General features: G+C 45.8%; 1 protein-coding gene across 3 annotated transcripts in view; it reads left to right on the top strand.

Annotated features, from left to right (window-relative positions):
• Nucleotides 1–22,555, top strand: part of KCNQ4 (potassium voltage-gated channel subfamily Q member 4) — a 92,582-nt gene that overhangs the window by 60,400 nt on the left and 9,627 nt on the right. Inside the window, exons 3-11 of one of the 3 annotated variants that reach the window (XM_081870382.1) lie at nt 1,190–1,316; nt 3,336–3,511; nt 4,833–4,958; nt 7,602–7,712; nt 7,914–8,009; nt 12,395–12,483; nt 15,322–15,477; nt 17,293–17,337; nt 18,504–18,560. In XM_081870382.1, the coding sequence (XP_081726508.1) occupies nt 1,190–1,316; nt 3,336–3,511; nt 4,833–4,958; nt 7,602–7,712; nt 7,914–8,009; nt 12,395–12,483; nt 15,322–15,477; nt 17,293–17,337; nt 18,504–18,560 (983 nt within the window). The remainder of the gene's footprint in view (nt 1–1,189; nt 1,317–3,335; nt 3,512–4,832; nt 4,959–7,601; nt 7,713–7,913; nt 8,010–12,394; nt 12,484–15,321; nt 15,478–17,292; nt 17,338–18,503; nt 18,561–22,555) is intronic. The other 2 variants (XM_081870383.1, XM_081870384.1) reach the window with 2 other exon arrangements.

Below are 22,555 nucleotides of genomic sequence, written 5' to 3'. Positions count from 1 at the left end.
AAGTTCTCATAATACGTCCCCCAAATATCTATTCAAAAGTGAATTTGCGGCATCAGTGTAAACCAACTTCCTCCACCTTCTCCAGAAGAGATCCTTTGCTATCTGAGGTCTGGCCTTTGCTTGGGAGAGGGATCAATGATTTGCAATGAGGACATTTATATTTAGAAAGCAGGTCCCTATGCCACCCTGCCCTTTCCGGATTCTAATTTCTGCTTGTGGGGTCCACGGGGGCCTGCCGAGGTGGCCTGGTCACTGGGCTGCGGCAGAAACTGCAGGGGGGGGGGAGAGGTCTCATTCTGCGTGGCTTGAACTGACATTTGGTAGTCGCATAAGGAGGAATCTCTTAGCTGGACTTTTGGTCTGATCCAAGCCCCACCTGGTCCTATGTCCCATTTCAGCCAGCCTGTTAAGATGCCTCTGGGAAGCCATTAAGCGGGAGCCTCTTCCTGTGGCTCATTCCCTGGGCCTGACATTCAGAGATAGTGCTGAATGTCTCTTGAACATGGAGGCTCCATTTTAGTTGTCATGAGTAATTGAAGAGGTATTTATTTACTAGATTCCTTGCCCATCCTTTACTGTGAGGTCCCAGGTTAAAACAATAGAATATTAGATTACAAGGATAATACCAGGTTACAACCATGGTGACAAATTAAGGTTACAACAATGCAATATTGAATTATAAAATGCAGCAGCCGCAGCCATAAAACACATTATCATGAGTTTGTCTGAAGTCTTCCAAATTAACAGCTCTCTCTTAATTTTTACGGCAGCAAATTTTGTAAGTTAACTGTGTGTTATGAAAGACGGTTGCTTCGCTCTGGTTTTATTTTTCCTTTTTTATGGGGGTTCAATAGCTGTCTTTAATATGCTTTCGTGGGAGGAGGTGTAGCTTGTCTTATGGTACAGTTGTCCTGAAAGGCGAGGTGTAAATATTTTATTAAATACAATATATGAGTGTGAAGAAGCATGTTCCTTTATTGATTTTAAACTTAGCCACATCTTTGCTTATTTGGGTGGCTTTCAACACACACACACACAAAGGGGGGGGGCAGGTTCTTACTATTACTGTTAATGGAGAGTGATTTCAAAAGTGTTTGGTAGCTTTCTCCTGCCTGGTTTACCCCTCTCCGTCCCTCCCTCTCCAAAACCCCACACCTGATTTTTTCTGTTCCTCTTTCCTCCTTTGCAGGAATTTGTCATGATTGTGGTTTTTGGCATGGAATACATCATCAGGGTCTGGTCAGCCGGCTGCTGCTGCCGCTACAGAGGCTGGCAGGGACGCTTTCGATTTGCCCGGAAACCCTTCTGTGTCATAGGTACGCCTTTCGTTTTGCCCTATAGCAGCCAGGAGAGAAGGAGGAGTCACGGGAAGAGACATAGCAATGGGACAAGGCATGCACAGCTGGACCACATCTTTGCACCGAATGTGTAAACCACACCCACCTGTTAGCCACTAGACATCAGGTGCAGCACTCAGATATGCACTGCACTAAGATCAGGAGATAATTCTGTGCCTGCTGCCTTTCAAAGAGCAAACAGAGCTTCATTTCTGATCTTAGTGATGTGCTGAGATCAGATATAAGCCTGTACCTGCTGCTGTGGCCTGAACTTTGAGCCAGGGGATGCCATGTGACATCAGGTAATTGACAGATAGGTGGCCGCAACCTGCCCATCAAAAATGGTCCACAGAGGGTGAACCAGTTCTGGATGGGGCCCTCTGCCTGTATCTAATTCCCCACTGCTGATACAAGGCTAGCCAGCAACATGGTTCTTGGGGTAGTGTGCATAGAACGGTAACATACAATTTAAAAAGACAATTTCATATTTTATTTTATTTTATTTTATTTTTTGAATAACCAACTTGCAACATAAAATTCATTTTCTGGAAGAAAGGAGAATCATAATAGATAATTCAAAAGTGCATCATGCAGCTCGTAAACAGTGGCTGAAAAGGCTAAAATTGTATATTTGTGTGTGTGTGTGTGTGTGTGTGTGTGTGTGTGTATATATATATATATGTATATGCAGGTTGTTAAAAAGGAATAAAAATGTTCCAAAAAGACAGCAAGGCAGGCATCAGATGGTTCTTTCTTAGGAGGGTGCCCCACGGCTGAGCTACTACCGCTGAAAAGCCCCTGAGCCTGAGCCTGTTGCTTCCCTACGTGGGGGCACCTGGAACAAGGCCTCTGAAGATCTAAGGCTTACAGCAGGTATATATAAGAGAATATGATTTTTCAGGGATCTTGGTCTCAAGCTACTAAGGGCTCCAAAGGTGAATAGCACCCAGAAACAGTGAGATCCTAGATACAGGTGATCTTAAGCCATATAGACCTTATGTTCCCCTTTCACGGAAGGTTTTTAATACCTTCTTCATGATTTGAATAAAGACATCCAAGTTGTTTTACTGCAGTTCTTAAAGAGCTCTGGGTGGCCTTTATTTCAAGCCCTGCTTTGTCCTTTAGAGACCCACATTTTTCTTAATTTTTGCTGAGCTATCAAGTTCTCTTCACCAAGGGCGGCCTTGAATGCCACCTACTGGAAGTCTTGAGCACTGCATGCATTGCATAGTCTTACTCGCTTCGCCGCATGAGAGCTGGTGTAGCCCTTTGAAAAGAGAACTTTAAAAATAGTTCCGTTGCCCCAGTCTCACAGCAGTGTCACTGCATAGCATGCCTTGCCCCAAGAGGTTATGTTATCTTCCTCCTTTGTATTCTTCCTACAACTGAAGATGCTGTTTTTAAAACAAGCTTTTGATTCCATGTGGTTCAGTTTAAATAATTGCTTTTGACTTTTGGCTGTTTGGATTCTTGTTTATTGATGCAGCTTTTAGTTAGACAGTTATACTGGATTATTGTTATTTTTATGCCTGTTTTTATATTTTGCAAGGTGCTTTGAATTGCTCTTGCAGTTCAGCGGCAGAGCATCTTATTTGCATACAGAAAATCCCAGGTTCAATCATCCACATCTCCAGGCAGAGCTGAGAGAGGCCTCTGGAGAGCCACTGCCAGTCAGTGTCAACAGTATGGAGCTAGATGGACCCGTGATCTGACTCAAAATAAGGCAGCTTCCTATGCCCCAGGGACACATTTTTATACAAATAATTTAAAGACTTTCATAGTTCAAGGATGTGTGCTTCCCTACTGCCCCATTAGAACACAAGCATCCTATGAATCTCTCTCTGTGTGTAATTTTGGCCCAGTTGCAAATCCTTGGTGGTGCTTCAGGTGACCAGCTTCTGAACTTAGGCAGAGGGTTTTTGCTGAACACACAGGGGTCCGACCCACCCCTTGGGCCCTGGATCATGCTTGCTTTCCCCTTCTCTTCTTCTGTTCCAGATTTCATCGTTTGCATTGCTTCTCTGGCCGTCATCGCTGCTGGCACCCAGGGGAACATCTTTGCTACCTCGGCACTGCGCAGCATGCGCTTCCTACAGATCTTGCGCATGGTGCGCATGGACCGCCGCGGTGGCACCTGGAAGCTCCTGGGCTCAGTGGTTTATGCGCACAGCAAGGTGAGTGGGCAGCCTGAGGCAAAAATAGAAGGTACAAAGCACACTGTGGGGGTGGGGGTGGCCATGTTTGAGGTGTGGGAAGAAAGAGGCTCAGTTCCAGCACTGCAAAGACCTAAAGACCTTCAGCCTCTCATTTGTCTTCAATAAGAGTCTTGCTGCCAGATTGGGCCAAAGGCCTATCCAGTCCATCACCCTATTCTCATAGTAGCCATCCACATGTAGACAGGAAACCTGAATACAACAGCACTCTTCAACACATGGTTGCCAGCAACTGATATTCAGAGGCATACTGCTTCCAATGCGGAAAGTGGTTTTAAATCTTTTTGAGGATGACTATGAGACTGAATTTTTTTTTGAATCATCAACTTTTGGAAAATCAGGGGTTCTCGACCAGAGGCAGATGGATAAACCTGTTTCCATTCTATGGCATTTTGCTGTTGCAGTTAGAAAACAAAGCAAGATACAGTGGTACCTCGGGTTACAAATGCTTCAGGTTACAGACACTTCAGGTTACAGACTCTGCTAACCCAGAAATAGTACCTCAGCTTAAGAACTTTGCTTCAGGATGAGAACAGAAACAGTGCGGCAGCAGCGGGAGGCCCATTAGGTAAAGTGGTACCTCAGGTTAAGAACAGTTTCAGGTTAAGAACGGACCTCCAGAACGAATTAGGTTCTTAACCCGAGGTACCACTGTAATTTCAAATGGAACAGAACTAAATAGTGAAAGCTGGCATGGACTATAAATCAGAGTGGCCTTCTCATCTTCTAGTGGGAATGATTATGTGTGGCATCCAAGCCTGCCAGCCAACCCCTCCAACAGGAGACTAGAAGCTATTAGAAACTCAAGCAGGGCATTCCTCTCACCATCTTCCCAGTTTTCCTTTTTCCTTTTTAAGTGACATTCAACTTTCTGTGGACACTTAGCATGCTCAGTCATCATTAGGCTGGTTTGGGGTGTGGGTATGTCTCTTTGGGAGGCTGTTTTTCTTAAAACGGTACTTCTGCAAAGCTCAAGGTTCCCCTGAGCATGCTGCTATCTCCTTGTGTGGATTTCAGAGCCCCACAGAGAAACATTGAATGACTCCAGAGAATCACCAGTCACGTTGCGGCTTTTGTTGTTTAGGAAGGTCTTTCTTTCTTGGTGCTTTTGGGTAGAAGAGCCCCTGAGTCTTGCACTCTGTTCCATGACTTAGGTTTCTGTGTCCTATTCCTTTGGTTTTCCAGCCGGCTTTTTATGTCTTCAGCTAGGACTGCTTTGCTCCAAGTTCCTTTTCAGGTTACTTGCTGAAGTTCACTTTTGTGTGTGTGTTTGTGTGGGCAGGAGCTGATCACAGCTTGGTACATCGGTTTCCTGGTCCTCATCTTTGCCTCCTTCCTTGTCTACCTGGCAGAGAAAGATACCAACAAAGATTTTCTCACCTATGCAGACTCACTCTGGTGGGGTACGGTAAGTTAGACATCTTTTTGATCTGGCCTGCTCTTTCATCTTGGGATGGGCAGGGAGGGAGAAGAAGTTAAGTTTGTTGGGGGGATGTTTCAACTGACCTGTTGAGAGCACACTGGGTGCTTAGGAGATGTGGAGGACAAGGCTATGCACTCTCTCCACTGTCAGAGACAGTATGCTAGGAATTGCTGGAATCACAAGTGGGGAGAGTGGTGTTGTGCTCAGGTCCTGTTTGTGGGTTTCCCACAGGCAACTGGTTGGCCACTGTGAGAACAGGATGCTGGATTAGAGGGGCCATTGGCCTGGTCCAGAAAGGTCTGTCTTGTATTCTTAAGATGCAGGGGGTGGGTACGACTGAGTGCAGAGAATATCTTCCATAGTCTAGGGAGGGGAAAGAAATTGACTTCATTTTGCTATTTAATATGAAGCTGCCTAATTCGCGTGGCACTGTGGGTTAAACCATAGAGCCTAGGACTTGCCGATCAGAAGGTCAGTGGTTCGAATCCCCGCAACGGGGTGAGCTTCCGTTGCTCGGTCCCTGCTCCTGCCAACCTAGCAGTTTGAAAGCACATCAAAGTGCAAGTAGATAAATAGGTACTGCTCCGGCGGGAAGGTAAACGGCGTTTCCGTGTGCTGCTTTGGTTTGCCAGAAGCGGCTTAGTCACGCTGGCCACATGACCTCGGCCAGTAAAGCGAGATGAGTGCCACAACCCCAGAGTCGGCCATGACTGGACCTAATGGTCAGGGGTCCCTTTACCTTTAATTCATGCTTCCCATAACAAAGCAAATGGCAGCCATCCTTTGAAATTCAGACTTCTTTGAATTTTGTAATGCCCTTCTCCAACCAAAGAGATGGGTGCAAAAATGCATATATTAAGGGAAAGTGTGCATTAAAATATACATGAATGTAGCCAAATGCTGAGCTTGCCCTTTTACATGTACCGTTTAATGCTCATCCTTACACTTACAAGGAACCCATCATATAGTGTGACAGTACTTAATTTCTGAGACTCCTTTTCTGTTAATATTAGGCAGGTGCCCTTGTTGTATTTTTTTCTTTTCTTTTTGAAGCCTGCTAGAAGCACTTTCATTTAGGCAAGCCTACCCAGATGTGTACTTTTATTATTATGAATATGTTATGCTATTTATGTAAGTAGCTTAGAGCTTTTTTATTTTAAGCAGTATATACATCTTGTTAAATAAATAAAAAACTGTGTTAAGGGAAATGGCTGGCAAAACCTGTATATTTGGCAAAGTTGCATACAAAAATGTGTGTATTAGGAATACACACACACACACACACACACACACACACACAGTGAGGACTTTGCTAAAAGGCAAACCAAACTGATGAGGAAATAAGAACATAAAAGACCCCTACAGGGGTTTCCTGCAGCTAATCAGAAGCCACGCTTTGGTTTTCGAACGTTTTGGAAGTCAAACAGACTTCCGGAATGGATTCCATTCGACTTCCAAGGTACAACTGTACTTGATAAAGACCAGAGGGGTCCAGCATCTTTTTTTAAGAATGGCCAACCAGATGCCCCAATGGGAAACCTGCAAGGAGGGCCTGAAAGCAACAGCCGCAACTCTCCCCATGTGAAATTCCAGCAACTGGCATTGGGAGGCATAAGGCCCCCCAGCACAGAAAGTAGTACATTGCCGACATGCTTAGTAGCCATTGACAGCCTTATCCTCCATGGAATTGTCTAATTCCCTTTTAAGGCCATCCAAGTTGGTAAACATCACAACCTCTTGTAGGAGCATATTCCATTGTTTCACTATGTAACGTGTGAAGAAGTGGTTTCTTTTTGCTTGTCCTGAATCTTCCAACATTCAGCTTACCGGTAATTGAATATTCCTGAGTTCTAGTATTAAGAGAGAGAGAGAGAGAGAGAGAGAGAGAGAGAGAGAGAGAGAGAGAGGCGCCTTCTCTTTTGCCACACTGTGCTCCCCACCCCCACTTACACACCTTTTATTTAAATTGAAAAATTCAAAATGTTTGTAACCTTTCCTCCTAGGGGAATTGCTCCATCCCCATGATCATTTTGGTTGCCTTTTTCTGAACCTTGCCCAGATCCAACTGGGGGTGAGGCAACCAGAACAGGACATCGGATTCTAAGTGACACCGTAGATGTTTGTAACAGCATTATGGTGCCAGCAGTTTTATTTTCAGTTTGTTTTGTGGTGAACTGAACTTAAGAAATGAAAAGTGTTGTGTACCTCTCAGCTTAACCCTCTGAACGTGTAAAGGAATCAGAAGTTGACGTGAATCTAGCGGATGCCAGCCTAGTCCTAGTCAGTCATCTTGACTGAGATGGCTCAGTCAGTAGAGAGTGAGACTCATAATCTCAGGGTTGTGGGTTTGAGTCCCATGTTGGGCAAAAGATTCCTGCATTGCAGGGGGTTGGACTAGATGACCGTCATGGTCCCTTACAACTCTTTAATTCTATTCTATTCTGTTCTGTTCTGTTCTATTCTATTCTTTTCTATTCTCAGATGTTGACGGGCTACATCTCCCATCAGCCAGCATGCCTAATGGTCAGGGCTTGCAAGGGCTGCTGTCCGACAACCTTTGGAAGTTGCCAGGTTGACGGCAGGGTGATGGCAAAGGATTTGTATTGATATCTCCTCTTCTGCTTTCAGATCACACTCACCACCATTGGCTACGGGGACAAGACCCCACAGACGTGGCTGGGACGGGTGTTGGCAGCCTGCTTTGCCCTGCTGGGCATTTCCTTCTTTGCTCTACCTGCTGTAAGTAGGTGTCAATGAGATCTGGGGGAGAGGCTAACAGGGATGGCAGACTGGTGGGTAGGGGGAACTGAGGAGACACCAATGCCCTTGTCTGGCACAAGCAGGTGGGCTGGTGGGCTTTCCCAAGCAGTTGATGGGGCTCCTCCTCCGAAATTAGGCCTTGACCTCTGTTTTCTTGCTCCATTTCTCTTTTCCACACAGGGGATCCTGGGCTCAGGGTTTGCTCTCAAAGTCCAAGAACAACATCGGCAGAAGCATTTTGAGAAGAGACGGACACCGGCGGCCAACTTGATCCAGGTGGATAGAAAGGAGAGAAGAGTTTGCCGCAAGGCCCTTCTCCAGCTCTGTGGGTGGGCTGTGATCCTGGGATCCCCCCCCCCCACTTCTTTATTTGTGATAGCCAAATCCTTGCCCTTGTAACTGTGGAGGTACGCTTGGAAGGGTGTGGACAACACCTCATGGAATGTCTGGAATAATCCCCCCAAAGAAGCCAGGTGTTACTTATTTAGAATCACAGAATGGTAGAGTTGCAGGCATCCCCAAGATTCATCTAGTCCAACCGCCTGCAATGCAGGGTTCTCAAATAAAGAATCCCCTTGAAACATTTTTACCCTGCTCTTTAGGCTTATGGAAATCAGCTAAAAGGCACGGCACACGAGGAAGGAGGGATGGGTGGGGAGGAGGGAAAAAAAAGCAAGGCTGAGCAGCAGTTTCTTAAAGTAATATAGCTCCTCCCCAGGACAAACAATATGACAATGCATCATGCAAAATAAGAAAAATAAGCAAATTTGCATGGATCACAGTGTGGAGCTTTTCTTGGCACAAAAGGGGGGCACAGCTTAGTGGCAAAGCATCCCTGGCAAGGGATCTTGAGTTGGGGAAAACGTCACTCTGCCTGCCTTGGAAAATTGGTGACAGTGGGAACAAGGACTCACGCAGATTTCCACTTGTCCCATTGCTTTCCACTGGGAAAACCCATGGTTTAGCACTGAATCGGAACAAACGGCAATTGGGTTTTCTGCAGATTGCCAGATTCAGTGGTAAACAGCAGGTTTTCCTGGGGAAAGCAGCAGGGCAAATGAAAAACCACTCCACCCCGTGCCTAGAAACCATGGAGCAAGCCGTAAGAATCATTGCTAGTAGAGTAATGGTCAAGTGGGAGGGATCCCAGTTCACAGTTACAAGATTGTGCCTAAGGTCCCAGGTTTAGTTGCCACTCTCTGTGGATAAAAATATCTCATCAGGGCTCAGAAAGAAAGACTCCCTCTCTCTTCCCGAGATCTCAGAGAGCCACTGCCAGCTGGAAGAACAATGGAAGTCCTATTTAAGGAAAATGCAACCCCAGCCCCCTTCTCTTGCTTAAATACAATAGCTGAGCATGTCATAGGAAAAGGGGGTGGGTGGGGATCCCTTCAGCTTTTCCCAGGACTCTGGTTTTCCTATGAGCTCAGCATGTTAACCCTATCAAAGCTGGATCCAAAGGGGAAACTGCTAAAGCTAGCCAGGAAACCTCCTCCAAGTCCTAGAGGTTTGGGTGTAGATGGCCTATCTCCCATGGTTACGTATATTATTATTTTTCACATAAGAAGCAGCTTTTTACTTGAAACATAGAAACACTGGAGGCTTTAGCCTATTGGCCCATCTAGCTTAATATTGTCTACACTGACTGGCAGCAACTGCCCCACTCCCAACAGCCCTTGCAGCCAGCACAGCCTGTGGTCAGGGGGATGATGGGAGTTGGGGTCCAACAAGCTCTGGCATGCCCCTGGCTGGTTCCCCTGCACAATAATATCATTTATTAAATTTATATCCTGCCCTGCCTCTCCAAGAAGCCCAGTGTTGCAGCCTGGTCCTTTCCCTATTCATCCTTGTTCTATCTGTGACCTCCTTCTTGGCCCCCTTTCCCCTCCCCATGTTGCATGCTCACACCCAGTTCCGATTCAGTTTTTCTTTGGCTGTCCCTTCATCTGCTCTGCATTTTATAATATAGAACCTGCCATCGGGGCAAAGAACATAAATCCTGGTGTATTAGCCATGTGCCTAGATTGTTTCCCTTCCATTGTTGCTGGAAAGGTGATGCTTCTGACTCCTGCGTTATCTCTCTGGCTCAGAGGACTCTTGTGACGAAGGGGACCCCTCCTGCCCCTCCCATCTCCTCCTGTCAGCTTTCCTGCTGCCCCACTGCTAAATGCAACTCCAAGTTGCCTTTCATTCACTGAAAGGCCGACGAGGAACAGCTGGAAATGGACAGTGAGCGAGACAAAAGGGGAACGCACTCATTGTTTCAGCACACAAAGCAATCGCAAGGACACAGCTCTCTGCCCCCTTTGCTCCCGAAAAGGGCTCCTCTGTCCTTTCCCACCTGATAACGCCAGCCAATTCAGAAGGCCTTGCTTTCTGGAGCAGATGGAAAATGATGATATGGCCATCCACTTTCTTCCACCCCACCCACAATAATTCCTTATAGAGCATTTCCCCACCCCCAGAAATAAATAGGAAAAGGTTTGGGACAAACATCTCAGAATATTGAGTTGCTGTAATTTGAGGACTCCTGGGAGAAGATTATGGGCTCATCATCTTCTGGTTTAGGCTCCAGCCCTATTCTCTGCCCTGTCCCCCTGCCTCTGCCCCAAATCCTCTCTATGGGTTTGAGCATCTCATACTCGAGGCATCTGATCAAAAGAAACAGATTAATACTGGAATGCGTGATGAGACAAAGCATATGTTACAGAGGGCCTCTGTGTCAGACTGAGAAGTACAGTGTCTAAAGCCAGTTCACAACAATGTGACTTTCCAGCTGGGCCATCCCTACCATTGTTGTGGAGCACAGAACTGAATACACTGTGTGACATGCCCCACACCTGTCTAAGGTATCCAAAAAGTCCCAGGTTCAATCCCCGGCTTCTCCAGGTAGAGTTGGGATAAGTTCCTTGCCTAAAACCATGGAGAGCTTGCTGTCAATTATGAGCTGGTTCTGAGCTAGATGGGCCAATAATCTGACACATCGCAAGACAGCTTCCAATGTTTCTACATGGCCATCTACCTGAAGGTGTGGAGAAATACGGTCCGTATCTGTATGTGGAATGGGACACAAAGGGGAGCTCCTTTGTCCATTGCCCCATTCAGCAGAACCCCTTTTGCTATGGTTTGCAAATCAGAAGCCGGCTTTGTGAATGCAGGCCAGCACCACCACTCCCTTCATTTCCCAGCTTTAAACACGGCTTCATGTTAAATGCACAGCGATGCCCTCTGTGATTTACAGAAATAAGATTCCCTCTTAACCATAGCTTCAAACCACGGGTACCATTTCAGTTTTGTAATAGAATCACAACTGCCACTGGTGCCCGTGTAAAGTGAGACCATATTTCTGTGAAGCAAGTTGCTCTGGAAAGTAAAGGAGGAAAATGGCGCTTGCGTTGTGTGTGGACCACTTAGAGATTCTGTTACATTACAGTATGCAAGTATAAATGAATAAATGAATAAAGGGAGAGGGAATCTTTTGTCTTGATTTGCAAAGATTGCTGCCTGGGACATTTGTGGGGTAAAAGGCAGCAGATTTTGGCCCCATTTCTGCCAAAGCAATAGTGCAATTCCTTCCCTGTGAAGCTTTTTCTAGATTTACCTTTAAAATCCAGTATCCTTTTTCCAACAACGTCTGGCCAAATGCAGGTTGGGTTGGTGGGTGAGAATATACCTGGTCTTCTGTATTAGAAAAAGAAGTGTAGAGACCATACATTCAAAGCACATCCACACACACCCCTCCAGAATCCTGGGAATTGTAGTTCACCCTTCAGGGATTTACAATTCCCAGTACCCTTAACAAACTACGGTTCCCAGGATTTGGGTGTGCTTTGAACGTATGCTGTGTATGCAGACAAAGATGGTCCCGGTTGCAGTTTTAAACTGCTGTGTTTTTGTTGCAGTTTGGTGGTTTTACTCTTATATTGTTTATCTCCTGTAACAATGCTGAGGTGGAGTCTATCTTGCATGTCTTTTTTAACTGTAGTTTCTCCCAAGGGAGTAGGAAAGCCCTAATACATCCCATTATACAGTCCCTTCCTGGCTGCTTTTCTGAGTCTCTCATGATCACTTAGCTTCAGGGCTCCAGTAAATCACCCACAGCACATTTTGAAAATGGCCATCCTTATTAGACCACTTATGATTGCCTTATAAATATAGGGACACTATTTCATTTTTTTAAAAAAGCAAACAAACAAACATAATTCTGTTTTTTAGTTGTATTCATTGTATTTGCTATTCATTTTTTCTAAAAAATTGTTTTTGTTTTTTCCAAATTGTTACAAATCAGACCAAATTACTTCAATTTAATACAATTTCTTAAAATCAGGTTTTCAGCTCCTGTTGCAAACATATGTTGATCATTTCCTCCCGAAGCCGCATCTTCTCTTGTTTAATGTCCAGTCATCATCCTTCACTAGACGTTAGGTTGTATTTGTTATTAATGCTCTTAATTGCTGGTTTCAAAGAAAGAAAGGGAAGGAGGGAGATGTATATCTTGTTTATCTTGTTATACTGTGATATCTTCGTGAGCCACCTTGATTTAAAAACGACAGAGTCAATCAGTAACAATAATGAGATGACCACTGGGGAAAACAAACAGTGCATAAAGAACATGCCCTTCTCTTTCCCCACCCCCATCCCCCTCGTCCCGCTTGGTGCAGGCTGCGTGGCGCCTCTACTCAACGGATGTCAGCCGGGCCTACCTGACAGCCACCTGGTGCTATTACGACAGCATCCTTCCATCATTTAGGTAGGTGTGAAGTTGCCTTGGTGGAGGAGCCTACTTGGTGGTGGGCCCCTAAAATTCACAGACTCTCTGCAACCCAAGAGGTGGAGAGCCAGGGTTGGCCAGAATGGCTAAGCCAGTGGGGCTGATAATTAACATCAGGTTCAGGATGGCAGTGGTTGGACTAAAGTTACATTTTTTCTTTGTGTATTGTTGCTATTTCATGTAACAGTGTTCAATATAACGTACGTATCCGTTCCCCAGCAAATAAGAACAGTGGGGACATTTTGTGTCACTGACTTTCTGTCATTCATCCAGTGTTGAGTAGCTGGTGTTGGATAGATCCAAATCAGGGGGGTTCTTATGTTAACTTAAGGTGAGTTTATAATGGCGAATTAATTTGGGGAAAATGTTGCCACGCAGCAATAATCCACTGTTCTTTTTCTGTTCAGTCTATGCGCTAGTCAGATGTCTGTCATTAGGATGGGAAGGGAGAGCACAGAGGGCCTGAACATTGCAGGCACTCGGGTTAAAGGACAATGTCTCTCCCTCTCTTCCTGTGCAACACTCTTTTGCTTCCATAGTAGTGAATGGCAGCCATTCTGTTGCACAGGTGAGGAAAGAAACAGGTGCCCTCAGGAGTGTGGTGGTATGACTTTTAAAGGTGAGGCAGTGGCTTATGCCTCCCATGCTGTTGTTTTCCCTGGAGCCACTGGAGGAGTGAAACAGAACATCTGCTGGCTGGGGATTGTGTGCAGATCTCACACCCTCATCACAACGCATCACACTTCCATCACAGTTCCATCCCCCTCTCCCTTGACACATGACCTTCCCATCTCAATCAGTGTCGGGACTTTGTTTGCAAAGACTTCTGTGGAGACTGGGAGGTGCGGTGCGGATGTTGGAGGAGACCCTTAGTCTTTACATGCTGATATATACTGTACTCACTCACATACATATATACATGAATATGCACTGGTGGGTGTGGACATACGACGCTGGCCTTTACTGAACCAGACTTGTTAATCCATCTCGTTAAGTTATGCGTCATTTGACAGGCTCTACAGGGTCTCAAGTAGGGAGTTATAGCAACCCATAGTAGAAGTCATATGACAACCCAGCCCAGCAGGTTTGCACCACAGAATCATGGAATGGAAGAGTTGGAAGTGAGAGAAAGGGTTGTCCAGTCCAGCCCCCTGCAATGCAGTTGTCAGATGATTGATTCTGCAAAGTACAGATAATGACTTCCATACTTACCTTTATATGGCCTGATTCCACGGCTGGTTTCAGAAAACATCTTCAGTGGTGCACACCCTGTCGCAGAGGCAGCCAAACCTTTGGGGTCAGTAAGCACATCTGGAATTTTGAGAAAGTGTTGTGGGTGCCTGCCTCCTAATGGCTGCTGCCGGGGTGTGGCAGAACACAGAATTGCTGCCACAGCTACAATAGCAGGAAAAAAACAGGGCTACAAAGCAGCCCCCCCTCCCAGAATCCCCCTCAAGTCAGTGGGAGAAATGGCATGTGTATCAAGTGCCTCCACGTTCATTCACAGAAAGAAGCTCTTTGCATTTCTCAGAACAGATGGGAAGATGGATGTCCAGCCCTAGCGTCCCGTGGATTGCAGGCGTGTTTCAAGGGGGCAGGTCCAACGTAAGAGGGCCTGAATCAGTGAAAGCAGGAACCAACCAGGGAAAACTATCAGTCGTTCATGCATTGTCAATTTTTGAGGGGATATTTTCTGAGAGCTTTCGTGAACACCATAAGAAGCGTTACATTAGTGCCGGTGTCTACAACTTGGGCAATCTCTGCTGTAGCAAGATGAAAATAGAGCACTCTAAAGAGCAAGGTGCTGCACGTTCCTGTTTTGTTTGCCTGCTATTTTGTTCTTATTTATTTATTTATTTATTTATTTATTTATTTATTTATTTATTATGTATCAAAAGATTTCTACACTGCTTTTCATTTACCAAAAAGAATGCCACAGTGGTTTGCACAATAATAAGGCATAACAGTATCCAATAAAAATTAGTAAGCAGTAAAATTGTCACAGTCACCAAAGTCTACTAATAATATGAAGGGCTGGGGTAGCCAGCAACCCCCCAGGGGCTAGTCAGTTGTTTTGTTGTACAGCTCTCAGCATCTCGTCCCATTGGCCAGGCTGACTGAGAGTGATGGGAACTCTAGACCATTGTTTCTCAACCTTGGGTCCCCAGTTGTTTTTGGAGTACAGTTCTCACTATCCTAGACCACTGATCTTGCTAGCTAGGGATGATGGGAGTTGCAGTCCAAAAACAGCTGGAGACTCAAGGTTGGGAAACACAGCTCTGGACCATAACATCCTCAGGTCACCATGTTGCTACCCTTGGCCTGGATGAACAGGCATGTCTTCCATCAGCAGCGAAAGCACCCCGCAGCTGAGGCATAACTTGCTTTGACAATCCAGTAGCTTTGTATGCAGTTCAGTCTACTGCCATCGGAAGGTTAGAGACGGCATATTTTGTTGTGTCCAGTAATTTCAATGTGTTTTCAAGCTGTGTGCAGAACCAAGCAGTTTATAAGGTTCAGGTCCAACTATGAAGCCTCACCACTGCAAGGTTTTGACCAGTCATTCGAAGGCAAAATACCAAAGCCGAACATCTGTAACCCCCCAGTTCAACAAACCCACCTTGGCCAATTCACACCTCGGAGAGACCAACTCAAACAACTGGAAGAATTATGGGTTACCCCCCCATATTTATTCCCCCCTTCAATTTCTGCATTTTATATTGATATTATTATTATTATTATTATTATTATTATTTCTTTCTCCCCCTTTTCAAAGCATTTTAATTTCTCCATGTTTTTATTTGGACCCACCCCTAGAGAACTGGTCCTTATGTTTGACCACTTGCACCGAGCTCGCAACGGGGGGCTCAGGAACTCTGAGGTGAGGAAATTCCCCGATGGAGCTCCACCACCGTATCACTCCTTCACCTCTGGCCTGAAAACCATCCATCCTCCATTTTGCTCGGGGGAAAGGTAGGGTCAAAGCCTCTTCCATGCCTGTGGTGTGTCCCCTCTGTCTGTCTGGTGTGTTGGCTCTTTCTCACCCTGCTGCTGCTGCCTTCTGGTATAACATCTGACAGATGTTGAACTGGCTTCCTTCCAGTCTGCAATGGCCCTTTGACTTGAATGCACCACCAGTCCTTGTTCTTGGCCTCCCCCTTCTGACTGGAGTCTGCCGCTACATCTTGCCTATTCTAATTAATCATTTTTAGCAAGTGCATTTTCTATAGAGAACTTCAGTGTTTGTAAATGATAGCTGTCACCATCCTGGCATTTTGGTGTGGATTGTAAGACTTTGCTACCAGTGGGAATCTAGCTTTCTTTCACAGATTTTAGTGCCCACCTCAGAACCCTGAGAACCAAAGTTTTTAGGATATGTTTCTTGCTGCTGTGATTGTAGGGCAGAATGAATGGACGATGGAGAATTTGTTTCTGAAGACTTGGAGGTTAGGATTGGGCTTCTTTATTCTGCTCTCCAGTAGTTACAAAGAGGTTTAGAGAATAAGCAACACAAGCTACTTCCTCTCTCTCTCATCCATGTGATCAGGAAATCTGCTCTGAATCAAAGGGGTGGCTGCAGTGGCATAGCGTGGGTTACCTGTGTCCGGGTTAAGGAAAGTATCCTCAGCACTGCCTGCCAATAGGCTGAAATGAAGGGGCAATAGCTTGGCAACCTGTCCGATTTGCAGCTGCAGTGCCCCATGAGTGTCAAGCACAGCTGAGAGTGGGACGGGGATTGGTTGGGAGTGGGTGACTTTCTAAAGCCTGGGCAGAGGGCACCCTAGCAACCAGCTGCTGCCCAAATCCACTCCCCAGTCCACCCATGTGAACATTGGGAGATTTTCTGTGTGAGGGGGAGGACGCAATATTTTTCATTTTTCATTACTACTTTCTTTTTCTTTTGAAATTTTGCACCCCTAAGAACTTTGTGCCCAGGGCAACCACCCCATGGCCCATGGGTGGCAGAGAGTGACAAGAGGGGGAAGATCTGCAAGGCAGAAGGTATGGTGATCTATGCACATGGTGACCGGATCAGAGATAGAGACTTAAAAAAGACATATATTTTATTGGTTTTTAACAACTATAATAAAACCTGTAGGTTTTTACATGCCTACATCACACACATATAAGAAGGAGGATTAAGCAGAGGCACTGCAAAATAACTGAATTATCTGAGACATAGCCTCTCCCAAAGCAAGCATGAGTGGCTGGAGGTCTGACATTGACATCACTTCTATTACATGACTGTTGAACGGGAACCAGAACTTTTTATACGGATCATGTTTAGTTTGGCCTCTGACAGCTCTTCTGTGTTGTGTTAGATATGGCAGTTGGGTCCATATTTGTAAGAGGAGGGACAAGGGACTTCTGCTTTAGGAGCAGAAAGCTGTTTATAGAACCCATAAACACTGATGAGGGTTTGGCAGGTTGTGGGGATGGAAGGTGGGAAGCAGAGACTACAAAGTTTGTGCTTCACGGTGCTGAAAATCCATTGTGTTTGTTCCTTCATAACAGACAGGCAGCAAATATTTCTTGAGGCTAAAAAAATAAAATCAGCTAGCCCTCAGCAGGGCAGATTTGTCGCTGGATGCAACCAACTGGATTGTCTTGACTATGTGAAGGCCTGTGTTGCTGGGCCGGATAGTTTCCCCCCTCAAGTCTCCTTTGCAGTCCCTACCTCATTTCATCATCTTTTTCTCTCTCTCCTCCTCTTTACCTCCCTCCACTCCTCCTCCTCGTCCTCCCTCCACCTTCCCATCTTCACCATTCCCCATTCATTCCTGGAAGCTGGAAAGAAGAGGAAGCTCCGCCCCACAAGTGTTTACGCCTAAGGTAACCTTTCCCTCAAAGCTGCTGTGTGCTTTTATTCCCCCTCAAAAGAGAGACCACTGGACGGTAGGTTTTCTTCCAGAAGTACGGACGATCTGCAGCTGCTGCTTGGGGAGAGGTCATCAAAGCCAAATAAACCTTGAGTGTGTATTTGTGAATGTGTGTGTGTGTGTGTGTGGGTATCGGGAAAGAAGCCAGTACATTGTTACCACAGAGACATTGCCCGCATGCTTTTTAGGCTCTAAAGCAGGTGGTGTCCTCCTGCTGGTCTCCTAGCAACCACCATCACTGACCTTTGGCCATGCTGATTAGGGCTGATGGGAACTGAGAATCCATCAACATCTGGAGGGCACCGCAAATGATCAATGACCCCTGGATCATATCCAGGCCTAAGAGGGGAGCCATTTGCCAGTCCCAGAAACAGAGAAATGGATAAGCAACACCTCAAAAAAAATGGGATTTGATAGCAGGCCACATTAGGGTCATGAGGACTCAGCCCATTGCCCTCAATTATTTCTCCCAAGCAGTCTTCCAAAAAGTTGGTTGCTGATACAACTGCATTGTTTTGATGCTACTGCACAGCTGCCTGTTCCAGTGTTCCAGTGAATGCATGTCTCAGAATCATGATTGCAGAGAGGCATTTTCCAGTTTTCCCAGGAATGCCCCTGTCAGTTGCTTCTCTCATGCAAAGTTTCAAGTATGCACCTTGCCATATGGAGGCAGAGAGCGAAAAGTGAGAGAGAATGCGTGAACCAAAACTTCCTCCACAAAAACTGGTTATTTGCTGTCCCCCCCCAGTTCTTTCTCTGAAATGTGCTTATCCTTTTTAAACCAGAAGTTTTTCCAACAGGTGGTTTTTTAAAAAATATAATAATGGATTGCTTCCTGAAGGGGTCCAATAAATTGCCCCATGTCTGCTCATTTGAATTAGAACCCAAAACTTTTGGATAAGAGTTAAATATTCAGTCACTTTTGTCATTGAATGATTCCTTCTGCAGGGGGTGCTGTATGCACACAAGCATCCATTATTGCCAGCCTCAGCAAGGCTTTTTCCCTCTGGGATCACCCTTCTAACTTCCCTTCTGCTGCCCCCCTTACTAACTTTTTGCCTCCTCCTCCTCCCACCTTTCCCCTTCTGTTGTTTTCTTTCTTTCTTTCCATTTCTCTAGCCAGATCTTTAGTAGTAAAAGGAATTTCTTTCGGATTCACACCGGCTGGAAACAGAGGTACCGAGGCTTTGGATCTGCTACCTAAGAGATGTTTTGGGGTTGAATTGGATTTTAATTGTCATTGCATTGTTTCGTCCAGTGTTGGTTTTTTCCTTTCCTTTAGAAAAAAAAAAGGATGGCATGCTGCTCCAATGTGCAATGGAGATGTGCATGGGGGGTAACCCTCTGAATCTTGCTATGAAGTCCTTTCTTGGTGGGAGTTATGTTTGCTCTCCTGCAACCAGATAATCAGTCTCCAGTGCAGCTTAAAAGGAGAGTCCATTAATGTGTTTCAGCTGGAACCATAGAAAAAGGAGAGAGAACTATGCAGTGTCCCCCAAACTCATTTTAAAATGGTTCCTTTCCCTAGTTTTCTAAACTTTTCTACTTCCTTTCCTGTTGGGTTGGGATTTAACCTGTCTGAACAGAGGGCAGTTGATGAACCAAAAATTGACCAAATGTTTATGTGACGTGGATTTTATCAGGACAGTGTCATAGAGGGAATCATCCATGGTTCAAAAAGGTACTACTCCCAAGTCCCCCAGAGGCTCAAGGGGTGGAGACTCAGCAGCCAAGGGGGTGGAGTGTGTTTGGGGCAGAAGATGGTAGTGATGGCTCAGGGTGGGGCTTCTTGAACAGGGCCTGGATCTAATAGCAGAATCTCTCATCAAGCTAAACTCAACATAGATTACCCTCTCTATTTCTGGCCAAACAGCTTGATACTTTACTCCTCTTCGCAGCAAGGACAGTGAGGAGGGGGTTCAACCCCAGACAAGTGAAATCATGAGGGCTACCAACCCTGTCCTAGAATTCAGTTTTATAGAGTGCTGATCTCACCGAGGTCCCTCCCACCTGTAGAGAATGCAGTGGGTTCACATGAGAGAGATCACTGTTGGACAAGCTGTATTGCCAGGACAATGACTTTCTCCTCCTTGAATTCTACATTCCAAGGAAGGGGAGCGTGCAGCCCTCAAGATGCTTCTGGGCTGCAGCTCCAATCCGCCTCAGTCAGAACGGCTGTTGGCTGAAGATGATGGATGCTGTACTTTAGAAATTCCTTTAGTGGCCATTAGACAGAGTTGGTCCATGTGGCGTCAAGTCAAGAAGTTCCTGTTCTCAAATGTGATGGTGTTGTGAGCAGGGAGTCCTGCTTCCACTGCTATCAGATGGCCCCCATGAAGCAGTAAGGAAGATAGACTTCTGCTTCCATCAGTGCTCAGCTGGGCAGAAGAATCTCTGCCCCTTCCCTTTTGCAACAGCTCATTTATTGTCTCTTTTTAGAAAGCAAGGGAAGAAGAAAAAAAGCTCAGTTATATGAAGCCCAGTTTGGTGGTGGAGCCTGTAGGTTTCATTAAGTCCCCTGCCCTACGTCCCTCACTTCATAATGAGCAGTGGCAAAAATTAATAGGAGGAAAGTGGGATTTCCCCATTTTTTTCTTATAGCAACCCTAAGAAAGCTGTGCTGGAGATCTGCTTGCCTGTAGGTGCTTGACGACAAAGTGGGTTTGGAATAACTCTTGGGGCCAGTAGTGACTTTGTGGATTCTCTCTCTCTCTCACCCACACACCATATCATTCCAGGGGAAGTGGTTCCATTAGCACGGTGATGTCACCACTTTTCATGGGCGTCTGGATTCCAATACGAGCACTTGCTTCTGTATCTGGGTGCCACACCCACATCTGCAGGGATGCAGAGAGTCTTCAGAGTCCACAGCTCACCCTGTAGGACTTCTGCTGCATTAAACCTCAAAAGGATTGCATTCAAAGCTCACCTACTGACCCACACCCCAAGGCTTTCCTAGGTGTGCATCCATGGAATTAAAAGTTGGTGGTTGTCCTGGATGGGCTCAATCAGTTTTCACCCATAGGAATAATTTAGTCTGGCAGAATATGCTACACAAGGGCTGGCCCTGAAGTTATTCCTATCATGTTTTTAGTTGAGATGCATGGGGGAAGGGTGGAGCAGGCGAGGGGGCCAAGGAGGTTGACAACTGCCCCATCAGTGCAACCCAAGGAACAAGGCTGACAAATAATTTCTGCCCTGGTGGCAGTTCTTGTGTGCCAAGGAACCCTGGCTTGAAAGTCAATTGGCATTTCCTTGGCCAGAACCCCAGACAAGCGTTCCCAGAACAACAGCTTGATCACAATTACTGATCATAGGAAGCTGCCTTATATTCAGTCAGACCACTAGTCCATCTAGCTCAGCATTGTCTACAGTGAGTGACAGCAGTTCTCTAGGGTTTCAGGCCAGGTCCTTCCTAGCCCTACCTGGAGATGCTGCTGGGGTTTGCACCTGGGACTTGCATGCATAGCATGTGCTCTGCCACTGAGCTATGGCCATGGATGTGTGCAGAAATAATTTTTGTTGGGGGAAGTCTGTGGCACTTGTAACTTGCATGAGTCTGTGTACAGTAAAACAAATAAATGCATTTAGGATTCAGGGGGGCAAATGCCCTCCCCCAAAATGGACACCCGTGGCTATGGCCCTACCCTCAGCCCAGCAGTGTAGAGCTGCAAGGAATGCTGGGGGCGCAGAAAGGGTGAACTCTCAGTTCTTGGAGGGCAGACTTTGCCGGACAGGTGCACTACAAAAAATTTAGGTGGCAACTCCCATTGGTCCCAGCCAGCATGGGCTGTGCTGGCTGGGGCTGATGGGAGGTGCAGTCCAAAAGCATCTGGAGGGTACCTGGTTGTAGAAAGCTGCTCTCAGGTGATATTGAGGACTAAGAGGAGGCCTGTGATCTGTGTTTTGAGGGTGCCCTTCAGTGGGCTCCCCTGCAGTGCATCAGTGGCTTCTGCTGAAATCCAGCCAATGTGGAAAGGGGTGTCTCCAGTTAAAAATACTGAAAACCCCTGGCTGGAAGGATTGATGGAAAGTTACCCAGAGCAGATGCAGCGTTCTCCCCACATCCCACCCCAATTCAGAAGGCCCCCTGGGGCTTGAAGGTGGCCAAGAGATGGTTAGTCTCAGGGCTCATCCACCCTTTTGTTTGTGCTGCAATTTCCAGAAAAAAATCAGGGAGGAGAAGACTATGGGTGGCTGTTAACCATGATGACTATTCTCTGTCTCCATGCTCAGAGGCAGCAATGCTTCTGAATATATATATATATATATATATATATATATATATATATATATATATAGGAAACTGCAGGAGGGCAGAGTTGCTCTTGCACTCAAGTGCTCCTTGTGGGTTCCCCACAGGCATCTGGTTGGCCACTGTGAGTACAGGACGCAGGACTAGACGATCCAGAGGGTTCTTGTTATGTTCTTACTTAATTGTGCTCCTGACAGACACATTTTGCCCATTCACTCTTATTTTAATGTTGAAGGCTAACAATGCTTTGTTGTACCTGAGTGGCAGAATGCCTTCCAGAGTAGCTTACAAGTGAGATCAAGAAACTTAACATTTCTCTTGACTTTGTTTGTTTGTTTTAATGAAAGTTGAGAAGACCCAAATGTAAAATCCTCTACTGTTAAATTTGCCTTTGTGTGGATTTTATGCCAAATGGTGACTTCTGGTCCTTGCACCTTGGGTGAGGGGCTCCTCTTGCATAGCTTCCAGACATCTTAGAAAGGGTTATGTGATGTGGTCTGTGCTACACATTGTTTGTTCCATCTCTGGATTACTCAGTGGTAGCAATTCTTTCAATGCTGGATCTTCATAAAAATCCTGTGGGTCAGTGCTAGTGATGTCACCAAATTTTTTATTTCTGGGACTTGGAAATACACACTTCAGGAGTTCATAATGCTCAACTCAAATATGGGGTAAGCAGCATAACCCCTGAGGTTGTTGCTGTTTTATGGGTCAGAACCAGCACTTTGAATTTGGCTCTGGGACAGATTTGCTGCCCTCTTCCTCGCACTGTCAGCTTTGCTTGGGATGGAGGCCTCAACATCCTACTAAGGGAGATGTTCTTGGCCATTTAGCCAGAACATCAGCCGAAAGACTTATTTATTTTAGCTAGCTCCCATGTTCTCCCCCAAAACCTCTGGAGTATCCAAACATCTCC

The sequence above is a fragment of the Podarcis erhardii genome (genome assembly GCF_964252035.2).
Source record: "Podarcis erhardii genome assembly, chromosome: 7".
Classification (NCBI taxonomy): Eukaryota; Metazoa; Chordata; class Lepidosauria; order Squamata; family Lacertidae; genus Podarcis; species Podarcis erhardii.
The sequence above is the reverse complement of the archived record's forward strand: the minus strand, read 5'-3'. Positions and strand labels throughout refer to the sequence as shown.